Raw genomic sequence first — 16,424 nt, forward strand, 5'->3', positions numbered from 1 at the left:
TATAAACGTTTGTATTATTATTTTGGGTTAATCTCAGTTTACTATCTTCAAGTTTCTTGATTTTCAACATTTAGTACATTAAGTTTTCTTCATCCCATAATAGTACCTGAAATCAACATTTTGGGACAGTTCATATATCCGTTAATGTTGTTGTTAAGTTAGTTATTAACTGATGATGTGACGTCCACGTAGACACTAACTAGATGCCACGAGTCAATCTGGCTCCACTTTAACATTAACGAAATCTCAAAAAGATTAAGACAACTGAAACCACATGGACAAAATCAAACATTAACTAAACTACAGGACCAAAAGTGAATTGGTCTTAAATTCTTGGGTACATAGAAGGAAAAACAAAGGAAAAAGCTCTGACCTTCCTTGGATTCAGAATTCCCGGGAAATAGACTTCCCAGAAAAACAAGGGGAAAACTTTTCTATTGATTCCATCTCCCCCAAAACCCACGATGAAGTTCGAAAGATTCCTGTCAATCCCAATCTTTATGGTGATTTTGTTAATTGGTACTGTGTGTTACATCACGGTTTTCATCTTCATCGACGGTTGGGTTGGATTGAAGAGCTCCGCTGGTTCTTTGAACGCTCTGGTTTTCATTTCCTTGGCATCTCTCTGCCTCTTCTCCTTCTTTTGCTGTGTTCTCACCGACCCAGGTCACGTTCCTGCTTCCTACGTCCCTGATGTTGAACATAGTGTGGTCTCCGATCAAGAATCTAAGAAAAATGTAAGCATTTTGGGGCGCTTATTTGGTGTTGTATGTTTGGTTGGTGAGAAAATTGAGGGAAAGATGATGAATTAAAGTTTTGGTTTTAATGCTTTGGGTTTGGATGATGAGTAGAATGTAAGTTTTGAGTGGTATGTTAATGGGTTGTTGAGATTGTATATAATTAGTAATGTAATACGGATTTGATGAATGATTTTGATGCTCGTTTCGACTAGGGGTTAGTTAGATTAACTGTTGTTTGTGATATGTGGAAGGTTTAATTTAATCTGGTAAACTCATTCTACTGTGCTCATTTGAGTGGATTCATTGTTTGTAAAGCAAGTCAAATAATAAGTTTTAGAATCTTGGCAATATAGATAAGTTGTTATGCTCACCCCATTGGCTCTTATCGAGTTTAGGCTGAAAGAAAATATGAGACTTGGACTATTGAGTAGATTGCATTGCTTGTTGACGGAGATCGTTCAAACGTGAGTCAGTTCTTTTACCTGTTTCATCAAGGTGGATATTTGTTAGTATAGTAGAGGTAGAGATGTCGATAATTAGGTTACCTGTGAAATGAAACTGAAAGTAAAGCGTATACAATTGCAACCTTATTAGTATAGACACAGTACACAGCGACGCAAGATAAAAGCAAAGTTATTGACAACAGCTAAAGGGTTTTTTTTTTAATTTTTTTAAAATTTTTTTATTCTTAAGGGTTCATATGTATAGGATAGAAAGCTAAGTGAGTTTTGGGACTCTGCAGTGTATAAATTAATATTGATTTCAGGCTCCAAAAGAGTAAGGAGAAAAAAGATGGGATGGTGGGTGGGTGGAGGCTGAATGCTTTTTTGGTGCTTTGATTGGAATTGCTGATAACTGTTCAGGATTCTGTTTGATGTTTTACATGCTGTTAGTTGGAAGAGTGGATTGAGATTTATTAAGTCATAAAACCTTAGACCATGCACTTGGTGTTATGGTAGCATTACATACTCTTCAAAGACTGTAATTGCACGAAATTTTTTTTTTCTGAACTTATGAATTGAAATGTTGCACTAACAGCTGAATCGGTGACACTGGAATGATTTGTACTTCATTCTCTCTCTCTCTCTCTCTCTCTCTCTCTCTCTCTCTCTCTCTCCACTTTCAACAAATTTCTGAAGAGTTCATATTATCAAGTATATTATGCATACCTGTTGTGGGTCTAGCCGCACCTTAGTAAGGCTGATTCTTGTCTCTGTAGCTAATTTTGAAACTTTGGATCCTTGATCTCTGACAGGTTCGTTGTGACAAGTGTTCTACATACAAGCCTCCCAGAACTCATCATTGCCGGGTCTGCAGAAGGTGTGTTTTAAGAATGGTAGGTTGAATTACATTCTCATTTCCATGTTATATTATTGATGATTTTTTTGCACATGTATTAGATTTTTTCGTTTATATTTTTCATGCCAAAATTGGGTGCAGGATCATCACTGCATGTGGATCAATAACTGTGTTGATTACTGGAACTACAAGGCATTTTTTATGCTTGCTTTATATGCAACGCTAGCATGCTTGTACTCTACAGTTAGTTTTTCTGGTTCTTCCTTTTCCATGTTATGAATCTTTATCTTATAATAATAAGCAGCCTCAAATTCTGACAGAAGGTTTCAACATGTTTAGGTTATGATTATAAAGTGTGTATCTCAAAAGGACTTCGAATTCATTGGAAGTGATAGCCACAAGGTTTTTTATGTGAGTTAGTACACTCTCGGTTTTTACCTTTGGTGCTGAGGATTTTTATCTGTTTGTGTTTTCTTGATTTAGAGTAATTTCCTTAGTATGTAAGTTTGATCACGAATCTAGTTAAAGCCTCTTCTCTCTTCTATTTTTGTGCACACTTAATGAGTTAGATGCAGATATAGTGCTTTCTACTACAAAAGATGTTTTATGGCTCAAATTTCAACAGTGTGAAGCATTGGTACAGTGCACAGAAATTTGGAGAACTAGTTGCTTAGTGTAACAATCATGCAAACGAGTTCATTTTAGTAATTGATACCACGTATCGAAAAACAACTTGCATTAGGCTAATGATAAACTCGATCAGTTATGAAATGTTAAGCCAACGAACCATAACACTAAGTCAACTGAAATTTTGAATTGAATTTGGAACTTAGGATAGACTGCAACTATTGCTACTGAGAAGGTTAATCAGCCAGTTAATTATCGTGGGCGAGTGTCGTTTACAACAGATTTTTCATCTTTATAACAACTTGAGCTTAGTCAATTACTTAGAAAGAGATTTATTATTCTAAATTAGTTGAATTTTTAATGAAGTTCTATGCAATTTGAAGTCATTTGAACTTAAAAGCCTTTGTTGCCTCACCAATCATCTTTACTGGTTTTTTCAGGTTATGTCTGGTTAGTGATGGCTTCCTTGACGGTAATGCTTGGAGCTCTTTTAGGTTGGCATATCTACCTCATAACCAATAATATGACAACTATAGAGGTAACTATGACATTTCGTAATCGAAACTGGAGCAATTTTTTTCTTTCTGTGAATAATTGATACGGAGCTAACATGGATCTCTTAAAAGTATTATGAAGGAATACGAGCAGCATGGTTGGCTGGGAAATCTGGGCAAAGTTACAGACATCCATACAATCTTAGTGTACACAAAAACATCTCTTTGGTCTCTATCTATCCCTCTCTTTCTGTTCCCCCTCTGTGTATTTTGTATCTTCAATATATATGTTATTAAAATCTGTGACTAAGGCTAACATTGCAAGTCATTTTTCTTTTGATCAGGTTTTGGGTCCAAGTATGCTGAAATGGTTATGTCCGACATCAGTAGGCCATCTAAAAGATGGACTCATGTTCCCTACTCCGCGTGATAGTTCATGAGTTTTCTGCTGTTGCTCAAATTCAGGTTCGGTGGTCTGAATTCATGCATGTTCGTCATAAAGAACACAAAGATACGAAGCATGTCCGCCGTAGTCATCTCTTAATATGAAAAGATACTTGGAAAAGAGCAACCCGGTGGGAGAAGCGACTGGAGTCTTTTTGATAAACGTAGGGTTAGGTTATCAGCTTCATTAGATGCATAAGCAAGTACTACGACTTGCACCATAGGATAGATATCAACACTGTAGACTGAACATATGAAATGGAGACTGGATATTTATTTCAAATACAAACTGGGGAATACTACCAGAATGGAAACAAAGAAAGTTTGTTTGGTTTTTTGTTTTTTGTTTTTTGGAAAATCTCTGCAGTACGAGGTGAGTTTTATTGAATCAAAAGAGAAAGTTTCACCGGTGTGTGAGTGTCCTCTTCTCTCCTTCTGAGAGCTTTTCTCACCGGTGTGTGAGTGTCCTCCACTTTGTTCTTACTGCAGCCGCCGACCCTAGCCATAGCCAAGTTCTGTGGCAGTCCTCTTCTCCTTTCTCTTTTTTCCTTTTCTTTCCTTCTCCTTCATCTTCCGTTTTCCCCTAAAAATAAAAGTATAGGGTTTGGTTGCAATAAACTATGGCACCTAAAAATAAAAGTATAGGCTTTCTTCCAATATAAAATCTCCAGGCAAGGGTAATATAAGGCAAGCAAGTTATAGGTTGGAGATCACCCACATGAGGACCAGAAGACGCGTTCTAATGCTCTAAAGAACCTGAAAGACTGATTCCGGAGTTCGGGATCAAATCAGATTCGGAGGGGGCAGAGAAGATGAAAAAAAAATTACACCTAGTCAAGCGAAATTACGCTACAAACATCATCAATACTAGAAGGAATGAAAGAAGAATTGTACAAAGTCTTATAAAAATTTATCACGTGGTCAACAATATCAGCAGGCGAAGAAAGTCAATGTACAATTTCACCATCCAAAAGAGTAGTGATTCTTGATGCCTAAGATCTTCAACGGGCAGCCACTTCGTACTACGGTCAATTGATATTTCTCTTTACTTGTAAGTAAGAGGTCTTAGGTTCGATTCTCATCAAAGGCGAATTTGAACCACTTTATTGTTAATTAGCTCATTATGAGGCTTAACTTACTCCCTCACCCCTTTAGTACAGACAATATTGTTTGTTAAAATAAAAAATCTACCACGGGCATGAGCATGCAAAAAGCAATATCTTGATCACATTCAGTAAGCCATTTAACTCGTGCACAATCATGCCAAAAAGTTTGTTGCTTACATTCTAAAGATCATTTTTGTATATATTCTTCATGGAAAGTGATTTTTACACACCATTTTTAACTTCTCAAACGCAATTCTTTATTTGTAACCATCATATTGAGTAAATCAAATGAAAACAATGCACATGGTAAACAACGGTGCATAAGAGGTTAAAAAGAGCGCGCTTATCCTTTCCCACTCTTTATTAATAGCTTTGGTGGTGCCATTTTCGTTTAATTGACCAACAATATTTAATTGGTAATGCCATGTTCGACGTGCACTTAATTTTTTGGCGTAATTGAATTATTAGTCCCCGTGGTTATGAAGTAGTTGAAAGATAGCCTATGTGGTAAAAAAATTAGGATTTAAGCTCATGTGTTGAAGTCTGTTAGGATTTAAGCCCAAAATTAAAAATTATGTCAACTACCTCTTGATTATTAGCATATGAGCCACACAATAAGGCTAAAATGGAACTCTGTTAATTGTTAGCACGTGAGGCTAACTTGATCTTGTTAGTTTCACATCTGAGTCTCATATACTAACAATTAATGAAGAGTTGACGAAATTTTCAATTTGGGGCCTGAATTCTAACAACTTCACCACAGGGCTTAAATCCTAATTTTTTTATCCACAGGGGGTCTTTTCTTATTACACTATCACCATGGAGACTATTAATCCAATTAAGCCCAATTTTTATCTATTATTTAAAAATGAGATGCCATAATGTCGATTAATTGTGTCACGAGGGACATGAGATGGTTCCACGGGTTTTAATTTATAAATAACATGAAACATAGCCAGGTTTTCTTCTGGAGAAGTGATTAAGTACGTGAGTTGTTGGAGATCGAGAGAGAGGAGAGAATTAAAATGCCAACGATGCCAAGGTTTGTTGTGCTCAAGGGGAACTGCAACAACTGCTTGCGATGCAATACTATGGATGCAGATGTGAATCTGAAGCAAATCATGCATTTTGCATGGTACATTAATTTCGTAGGAAAGGAGGCTGCAGGAAGCGACTGCACAAAATTTGAAGTGCAGAATAATTTTTTATTATGCAAGAAATAGCAAGCAGGTGAGAGGGAATATCAACTTAGGACTACAAAAAAAAAAAAAGTAATATTAGGAAGATTAATAGACAAAATTTGCAAATTAAATAATGTGTCGTGAATAAGAAATAAGCACATTTATCAATGCTTGATTAATAATTTTATCATCAACTTCTATGTTATTTAATTTGTAAATTTAGTCTTCTTAACATTACCCAAAAAATAACTTAGGACTTCAAATGCTGAGATAGGCGCTCTAGCCACTTGCAAGCCTTATTTAATTTGTAAATTTAGTCTTCCTAACATTACCCAAAAAATAACTTAGGACTTCAAATGCTGAGATAGGCGCTCTAGCCACTTGCAAGCCTCTTACTCCTCTTCATGACATCATGGCATCTTATTTTCAGATTGATAGATACAAATTTTGCCCTTGCCGAACATGGCATTGCAAATTAGATATTGTTTGTCAAAGATAATTAAGAACTATATTATGTTGCATACTAAACAACTAGGGGCAAGTGGTGGGTAGTGCCTTCCCTTTTAACTCACCGCATCCCGGCTTTGAACTTCCCTCCCATAGTTTATAAGAATCCGATGTAGATTATCATGTCGTTTGTCAGGAAAAAAAAACCAACTAGGGCAACAACATAATATAGTATTTAATTATCTCTTAACCAACAATATTTAATAAGGAAAATGACTTAAAAACTTTGAATTTTAACCAAAAAACATGTAATAACTTTATGGGTAAAGTACAAAAACCTACCTCAACTATTGGTCTCACAACATTTTCATACCTCATCTTTTTAAAATGACAATGTCATACCTCATCTTATGAATTTGTACCAATGTCATATCTCTGTCAGTTTTTCTGTTAAATGTTGATGTGGCTTGGCTTAAATAGTAAGGTGAATTAAATAAATTAATAAAATATTAAAAAATTAATTAAATATTAAAAACTAAAAAAATTAAAATCATTTAATATTTTTTTTACATGGGGACCCACTCCATTTCCCCTTCTCTCATCTGCAACCCCACCCACCTTTCTCTCATCTGCAACTCACACTCACCCTCCCTTCTCTCTTCTTCATCGTCGACTCCATTCACCAACGACCATCACCTTCTTCCCCATTCTAACTGACGACATCGAAGTCGCCGATCTCCGGCACACCAACCTCACCCCTCTCCGGGTACCCACTCCCTCCATTGATCTCCTCTCTTTCCTTACCAAACTACCCATATGGGTTCGAATACTTCTGCAAATCCTTAACAGCCTTGTCGACCCACGATTACCAAGTAATCGACTTCGTTGTCGGGTTTGCAGAAGTTGAGGACCGCCTCTACCACCTCCTTCTGCTCCCATAGCCCAGCACCATCTTCAAGCCTAGCAAAATGCAACAGCAATCCCACGCCCACCACCGCTGCTGAGTCTCTTATGAATACAACTTGGGTTTTTTTTTTTGGGAAAAATTGAATGGTTTTGCTTTGTTTGGTTGCTCGGAAAATGTGGAAGAAAGGAAATGAATTATTTTTTATATTCTAAAGGTTCCATTTTCTTAGAAAAGTGAGGTAAACTGGAAGATGGATTTTTGAACTTTTGTTAATGGTGTGTTCTCAGGATTGGTGGGTGCTTTGTTTTTTATGCATGCTTGTAGGTTAGAAATAGACAGAGCGACAGAGGAAGGGAAGAGAGGCACCTGGTGGGAATGGAAGTGGCTGGTTTGGGGTGGGATCTGGGTTTGGGTTAGGGAAAGATGGCAACCTCGTCGGCCCCGACCTTGATAGCTCTCCTTCTCTCCCTTTCTCCTGACAGCTTCGGAGACGACAACAACGGAGGATCGGTGTGGGCAATGGAGTGGGAGAGAGAAGCAGGTCGAAGCCTGTAGGTAGATCCAATAAAAGAGGGTGGATGAAAAAATCCAGGTGGGTTTGGGGGGTTCTAGGCACTGCGAGAGAGAGAAGTGGGGAGGAAAGAGACTACGGTGGAGAGGAGAGGGAGATGCAAGAGAGAGAGGGTGGTGGAGGAAGGTTGGGGGGACGGGGGGGGTCGGGTGGGAAGGGGTTTTGGGGATGCAGAGAAGAGAGAGGCGAGATAGAGAGGAGAGAGATAGAGATTTAATATATATTTTTTTTAATTTTTTAATTTTTAATTATTAAAAATTATATTTAATTATATTTTAATCCAGTTGGATTAGTGAGTGACCCCGTATCTAGCCACGTCAGCACTTAACAGATAAACTAACAAAAAAACTGACGGATGTATGACATTGACACAAATTCATAAGATGAGGTATGACATTGTCATTTTAAAAATATGAGGTAAGAAAGTGTCATGAGACTAATAATTGAAGTAGTTTTTTGTACTTTACCCTAATTTTATTTAATGGTTAGGACAAAACCTGACATTAAACCAGTCCATTTAAAATGGCCCAATCATTAGTTTTCGGTTTTGCCCCTGATGGCAAGCTTTTTTCAGTTTAATTTCATTTACGAATCTCCCTGCTATTCTCTATCTACCCTGTTTCTTCCTGACATTCGAAACCTTCCGTTTTTTCTTTCTAATTTCGGATCTCAACTCCATCTCTATCATTATGCAAAATCAGAGATCCGATCTGACTCTAAACTTAATTATGGTCCATCTCTGTCAAAATCGCAGACGATCTCTTACATGCAAAACGATGTCACTCTCTCTCTCTCCCAATATTTCTGACTTTCTCTCCCTTCTGTAAAAATGACAAGGGAGCTGGACTTTCACCGACATTGGAAAAAAAGCCAAAGGTCAACAACCCTTCTCATTCTTTCTCTCTCCATCTCTGCGATCTTTCTACTGTTTTGTTGTTCTCTAAATTGCGCGTAATTTGCACCTAAAATGATGTGTTTTGGTTTCTATTGCAGATCTTCTGATCATGGACTACAGCTCTAATCAGAAATTCATTGTCGCCATCTACAGCGATGCTGGCATGGTATGCTTTTGAAGCTCTAATTTAATTAAAATGTGTATAGCTAATTGAGCAATCAAGAAATATAGTTTTAGATCGTGAATTAGGAGTTCGGATCAATGCTGTTTGCTAGTGTTGATTGTTTTAGCCAGATCATAGTGGTAATCTCATACTATTTTTTTGTGTCGGGTTCAAAATTGAGACTGAAGTATTTAGAATTGAGTCATTTTTGTAGTTTATAGCTTTTCTCTGTCCAATGAAATAGGTATATACATTTTATTTTATACATTTGATTATACACTTTGCGTTTTCTTATGCGATGTAATCATAAAACAAGGAAATCATTATGTTCATCAAGAAGTCGGTTTATAAGTTATTATAAACCGATTTTAAATTATTCTGATGCTTTTGCATTTTTAAGCTTTGATTTATGACTTCTTCTAGAATTTTAGTACATATTTTATTGTGACTTTTACATTCATCTTTTCACTATGCGAGTATATTGGTTGAAGAAAATCTGGATAAAGGAAAGTATCTTTTGTGCTCTTAACTAGTGAAATGGATAAATGATTGTGTGTGATTTCTGAGTTTGTTTCAAGTTTTTAATATTGTTTCCACTTTTAATGTACTTCCTTGGTTTCAAACTTAAGTGTAACTTTTCTATGAACATATTCCCAGTAATCTGTATTTCAGCAACACCCCATAATCTTTCAAGACAAATGATTAAGCCATTTCTTTATTGATCAATGCATGTCAAATTATGTTTTGTTATGGCTGTGCTTTTTCAAATGAATTGCAATTGAATTTACATACCTCTTCATTGTGAAGAACTGTAATCTGTGTAGAAGTTTCCTAAGTTAGTGTTTTGTGATCACAACATCTTTATCCATCATAAAATTTGGTTGAAGCTTATTCATTTCATTCCAATATGATCTCAATTCTTGTTCAATGGAATATATGTTTCAGAGATGGTATGGGTGACGTGCAATGATGCTGGAGACTATGGCAGTTGTCCCTAGCATGCTAGGAGGAATATTCCTGTACTTAAGGTCTCTGCTCAAGTTTTAGCAGAGCGGTGGTTGTAAAACCTGCGTGGTACGAGGGAATGCTGGTTTTGCTGTATACAACTTGAGAAACTACATGCTACCTGTATTGGTTTATAATTTTATGTGATTGCCCTTACACAATTCATAGTCTAGTGCATGTGATGGAAGTATCTCATGTTCATTTCAAGAACTTTTCAAGACAATAACAATATCTTTTTCTTGGGTAAAAAGTGCAGGTGACAAAGGTGGAGACAATTTCTCCCCATTGGGACTTTGTGGACACTCTTGTGATTATGCTTCTTACTGTGGAGGATGTAAAACACAAAATTTGATTTATGAGGCGCAAGTCATAGCTAAGGAGCAGCAAATTCATCAGTTGATTATTAACTTTGGAAAGTTTTCTCACACAAAACTAGAATCTCTAAGCATCATGAAGCCCATTAGAAAACATGATTTTGCCGTAATGCTTTCCTCTTGTTTTTATCACATTAGAAAACAGTTACCTAATTTAGCTAACACAACCTACTTGCTATTTGTCCTTTGACACCTTCAAGAATCAAAGTATCAAAGTACTCTATTCTGGTGTAAGGTATACATTTATGCCTATTCTTAACTTTACCTAGAAATTCACTGTAAATTAAATTTCTAAGAACCTGTAAATCATGGGTACTTTGTAATTATTATTTTTTATCAATATGTATTAATTTTTTATTTTGCAAAAAAAAAAAGAAGTAATTTTTGATAATTTTTGGTTTCATAAATAATGTCTCCTTATTAGTTCAGTTTTATAAATAATGCCTATTTCTTGGTTCACTTTCATAAATTGTGACCTTGTTCTTGGTCCTATTTTATAAACAGTGTCTAGTTTCATAAATAGTGCATAGCAATAGGTACAATTTTATAAATAGTATCTTTCTTGGTCTAGTTTCATAAATAGTGTTTCTTTCTTGGTCTAGTTTCATAAATAGTTTCCATCTATTGATTTAGTTTTAAAAATAGTACCTCACTCTTGATTTGATTCCATAAATAATGTCTACTTATTGGTTCAGTTTCATAAATAGTGTCTCCTTATTTTAAGGAGGATTAAAATGACATATTGTGATAAAAAAATTATATGATCAATAATGGTACAATTTGACAACATAAGCATCTAGACATCTTACTAGTATACATTATGAAGATAGCAGAATGTATGAAGTTTTAGAAGAACAGAAAGTTATATGAAAATATTGAGAGAAAATGATAGATGTAAAATGTATTTGATTTTCCTTACTATGTTGTTTTACAATTCACACTTATATAAGTGTTTCCAAAACCCAATCTTACAAAGTAAGTAACCTCCTTTTTAACTACCTCCTTATGTCAACCAACTATCTCCTTATTCTAACTAACATACCAGCCTTTATAGTCTCTTGACAAGTGGCATTAGTTACCCACTAATATCCTTTTCACTTGGACCACTATTTTCCACTTCATTCTTCTTACATCCCCCCTCAATTTGATGCTCGAGAGCACTGAGCATTAGATTGGCACAATGCTGCTGAAACAAGGGCGTAGACAAACCCTTTGTAAGTATGTCTGCAGACTGATCATCAGATGAAACATGCTGAACCTAAAGATCGCCACGAGTGACCCTCTCCCGAACAAAATGATAATCTATTTCAATGTGTTTGGACTTAGCATGGAACACAGGATTTGTAGAGATGGCAATAGCAGAAATATTATCACAATAGATCATGGGAGAAAAAGGTAAAGAGATATGCATATCACAGAAGAGCTGTCGAATCCAAGCAAGTTCAGCAGCTGTAATAGCAAGGGCACGATACTCAGCTTCTGTGGAAGATCGAGACACAATATGTTGTTTCTTCGATGCCCACGAAATAGGATTTGAACCAAGAAACACAACAAAACCTGAAGTGGATCTCCTATCGTTTGGATCACCTGCCCAATCTGCATCACTATAAGATTGCAGATGCATGGGACCTGGTTTGAAGTGAATACCATAGGTAGATGTGCCTTTGAGATAACGAAGAATTCGCTTGACAGCAAGGACATGAGAAACCATAGGATTATGCATGAATTGACAAGCCTGATTAACTGCAAATGTGATGTCAGGTCTTATGAACGTGAGATACTGAAGTGCACCAACAACACTCCTATATTGTTCAGGACTGTGATAAGGCTGTCCATCATCCTTAATCAACCTATGATAAGGTAGACATGGTGTGCTACATGGTTTAGAATCCTGTAAATCCACTTTATCAACCAACTCAGTGATGTATTTTGTCTGTGATACAAATAAGCCTTCGGATGTATAAGTAATTTGCAATCCCAGAAAGTAATGCAACCGTCCCAAGTCATTCATTTCAAATTCTTGAGTGAGAGCGTGGATGACTTGATCGATTAATTGTGAACTGCTACCAGTGAGAATAACATCATCAACATATAAGAGTAATAACACTGTCCCATGTGAAGACTGTTGCACAAATAATGAAGGATCTGCAGGAGAGACTTGAAACCCGAGACTTGGTAAAAAACTGGTAAACCTCTCATTCCAGGCTCTGGGAGCCTGTTTTAATCCATATAATGACTTCTGGAGTTTACACACATAATCGGAAGGATGTGAGGCACTTGCAAAGCCTGGAGGTTGGGCCATATAAACCTCATCTTGAAGTATGCCATGTAAGAAGACATTCTTTACATCGAGCTGTCTAAGAGACCACTTGAATTGAGCAGCCAAAGCAAAAATAAGTCTTATAGTTGTAGGTTTAACAACAGGACTGAATGTCTCTAGGTAATTAACACCCACCTCTTGACTATACCCTTGGGCCACAAGTCAAGCCTTATACCTTACCACTGACCCATCTGCATGTTTCTTTATTTTGTAAATCCATTTGCAACCAACTAAGTTCTTATCAGGTGGTAATGGAACTAAAGACCAAGTCTTTTGAGAGTGAAGAGCATCTATTTCCTCTTGCATTGCCACCTGCCATTCTGAAACTTGAGATGCAGATTTGAATGTTTTGGGTTCTGAAGTAGTAGTAGCAGTAAAAGCTTTCTTTTTGAACACCCCATTCTTAGATCGGGTTTGCATAGGATGGATATTCATAGGTATGGGGAGAACAACACTTAGTTGCTCCTGTTGAAAGTCAGGATCCACAGGGAAAATGTGTTGTGTTGTGGAGCTGGTTAGGTGGACTGCAGGATCACACGATATATGTGATGAAGGAATATGATTTGTGGGATAAGAAAAACATTCTGGAGCACTAGATGCAACTGTTTCCAAGGAATCTAAGGCTCTGGATGCAGACAATGAATCTGAGGCACTAGATGAATGCATAGACAAGGAGTGTGTAGTTCGAGATGATAATGAATGAGATGAAGGTGTAGATGCTTGATTGGTTAATGTAATGATAGGTGTGACAGATGAGGAATGGATGTGAGCATGGGATTCATGCAATGGAGATGAGGCAGACACTAATTTTGATGGTTGACACATACTGGAAGTGGAATATGGAAAGCTATTTTCATCAAATAAAACATGCCTAGACACAAGAATTTTACCAGTTGCAATGTTAAGACAAATAAACCCCTTATATTGACCTACATATCCTAAAAACACACAAGTTGCAGTTTTAGGATGAAGTTTAGAAGTGTTGTAAGGTTTTAAGAGTGGAAAACATGCACAACCAAAAACTCTGAGATGTTTTATATCGGGGACTTTGTTATATAGTTTTTGAAATGGTGACTGCATATGTAAAGTAGCACAAGGCATCCTATTAATCAAATAAGAAGCAGTACTACATGCATGAAACCAGAATTGGGTTGACACTTTTGCAGTTTGAAGAAGTGTAAGTGCTGTTTCTACAATGTGTCTATATTTTCGTTCTGCCAATCCATTCTGTTCAGGTGTGTAAGGACAAGATTTTTTATGTAAAATACCATTCTGTGATAGATATTGTTGAAACTTAGTGCTTGTAAATTCACCACCCCCATCAGATTGAAAAACTTTAACTATAGTAGAGAATTGGGTACACAAATAAGCATGAAAATGAACAAAGGTTGCAAAACAAATAAGCATGAAAATGAACAAAGGTTGCAAACACTTCTGATTTATTTTGTAATGGAAAAATCCATGTGTATCGAGTACAATCATCTATGAAGGTTACATAATATCTAAAACCTTCATAAGAAAGTAAAGGGGCAGGTCCCCATACATCACTGTGTATTTTTTCCAATGGTATGACAGATTTGTGTACAGGAAAATCAAATGGTAACTTGGTAAATTTGCCCTCTAAACATGGTGTGCAGATCGATGAACATGGATCTAATGATGTAGAAACTTGACATTGATGTAGAATTGCAGAAGTGATTGCATTGGATGTGTGTCCTAGTCGTTTGTGCCAAATGCTGGACTGAATTGGTTTTGCAAGAAAGCATGAATGTAATGCAGGTGGGATAGATGATGTCTTATGTGAAATGTTGAATGATATAGGGTAATAACCAGCTCTACATAGCCCCTTGAAGAGGATCTTCCCTGTGGATTTGTCCTGAATCCAAAAAGAAACATCATCACAAATGAATCTGCATCTATTATCTTTGCAGAGTTGAGAGATAGATAACAGGTGTTGTGAAAGTTTTGGAACATGTAGAACATTCCGAAGTGTAAGAGAGTGTTGTGGAACTACTAATTAAGAAGTACCAATACTGGAAATACTCAAACCGGCACCACTTGCAGTGGTAATGGTGTCTGTGCCCTGATATGGAGTAGACAACTCCAATTTTGCCAACTCAAATGTCATATGTGATGTAGCACCAGTGTCTACAATCCAAAACTGTTCAGATGGTGCTGAAGGTTGATAGTTGGCATGCATTGCAGAGAGATTAGCAATTGGAAGCCTTCCTTGATACGCAAAATTGCTCCTGTGATAACATTGAACTGCTGTGTGCCCGTATTTCCAGCAAATTTGACATTGAGTAGGAGTAGGAGCACTCGAGGGTGGAGTAGTATGCCTTTGAAAACAATCTGCAGCAACATGGCCCTTTTTATTACATATTTGACAAATAGGAATGTCAATTGGATGATCTGGACAATGGGATTGGTATGGTTTGGGAGTACCAAGAATACCAGGATTACCATTTGAAAATCTTGGACCACTAGTATATTGAAATCTTCCTCTGCCTTTGCCTCTGAAATTATTCCCTTTATTGCCTCCATAGGTAGAATAACCACCATTGAAATTGTTATATGGCCCATGTCCATGACCATGATTAACAGAACTTGATCCTCCATTTGACTTGAAGGATTAATCAGAAGAAGACCTTGGTTGATCTTGATCGAGAGCAAGAGCTTTTCCTTTATCGGATTGAGTGCTAGCAACCATGGCATTGCCAAAAGACAACCCAGAGGTACTGTCAAAAGATTGCTCAATGATAGCTTTTTCGGCCAATAGTTGAGACCGAAAGTCTTTGAGAGAAATCCCATTTTCTCTTCCTCTGATCACACATCGAAATGTGTTGAAATCTGCAGATAAACCTTTCAACGCTAGGATGATAATATCATCATCATCAAAATTTACCCCAGCGGCAGCAAGATGATCTCTGGCATCTTTGATTTTTTGAAGATAAACCGACACAGATTCTGACCATTTCTTGATGTTCTGAAGTTCTATCTTCATCTGAAAGATTGTAGCCTTCGTAACAGCAGAAAACCTTTCGGTGAGATTGAGCCACATCTCACAAGAACTCTTACTCCCAATGATACAGGACATGGCAGTCGAAGATAGTGTAGCAATAAGCAACTGCATTAATGCACGATCGTGCATCTTCCAGACCAGGTAGTCATCATTTTCGACTCCTTCAGCATTCGAAGCATTATCAAAACGTGATGGACACTTTCTTGAACCATCCACAAATCCCATGATTCCATGACTTTCCAGAAGCAACCGAACCTGAAAACTCCAAGTAAGATAATTGGAGTCATCCAATTTCACTGTGACTGAAGTGGAGATTGTGGAGAGAAGATTGGTGATGGGTGACTGAACAATCTGCAACTGAGCAGCTGTAACCATTTTCGCAAATTCTTGAAGCACACTTTCACTGATGCGTTTAATCAAACAGTTGGTGGGCAGACGAAAAGAAACCAACTGTCGAAGCACCTTGTATATTTCCGGATGCCAAAACTCACACAAATATTCAAACTAGAGGGTGTAGAAGAGAAAGAAAATGTGATGAAGATTGAGCGGAAGCACCGGATCGATCGGCCGGCGATGATACCATATGAAGATAGCAGAATGTGTGAAGTTTTAGAAGAACAGAAAGTTATATGAAAATATTGAGAGAAAATGATAGATGTAAAATGTATTTGATTTTCCTTACTATGTTGTTTTACAATTCACACTTATATAAGTGTTTCCAAAACCCAATCTTACAAAGTAAGTAACCTCCTTTTTAACTACCTCCTTATGTCAACCAACTATCTCCTTATTCCAACTAATTATATCTCTAACCACTAAGATTCCAACT

The 16,424-nt window shown here is 36.8% G+C and overlaps 1 protein-coding gene across 1 annotated transcript; it reads left to right on the forward strand.

Moving 5' to 3' along the window:
• Positions 1 to 330: 330 nt before the first annotated feature.
• LOC126630465 (probable protein S-acyltransferase 15) lies at positions 331 to 3,926 on the forward strand. Its single transcript, XM_050300589.1, has 7 exons — positions 331 to 737; positions 1,996 to 2,076; positions 2,181 to 2,282; positions 2,379 to 2,454; positions 3,107 to 3,204; positions 3,293 to 3,388; positions 3,505 to 3,926. Exons 1-7 carry the CDS (start codon positions 465 to 467, stop codon positions 3,598 to 3,600), a joined length of 822 nt encoding a protein of 273 aa, XP_050156546.1. The 5' UTR covers positions 331 to 464; the 3' UTR covers positions 3,601 to 3,926.
• The last annotated feature ends 12,498 nt before the right edge of the window (positions 3,927 to 16,424 follow it).

This window comes from Malus sylvestris, chromosome 7 (assembly GCF_916048215.2).
Source record: "Malus sylvestris chromosome 7, drMalSylv7.2, whole genome shotgun sequence".
Lineage (NCBI taxonomy): Eukaryota > Viridiplantae > Streptophyta > Magnoliopsida > Rosales > Rosaceae > Malus > Malus sylvestris.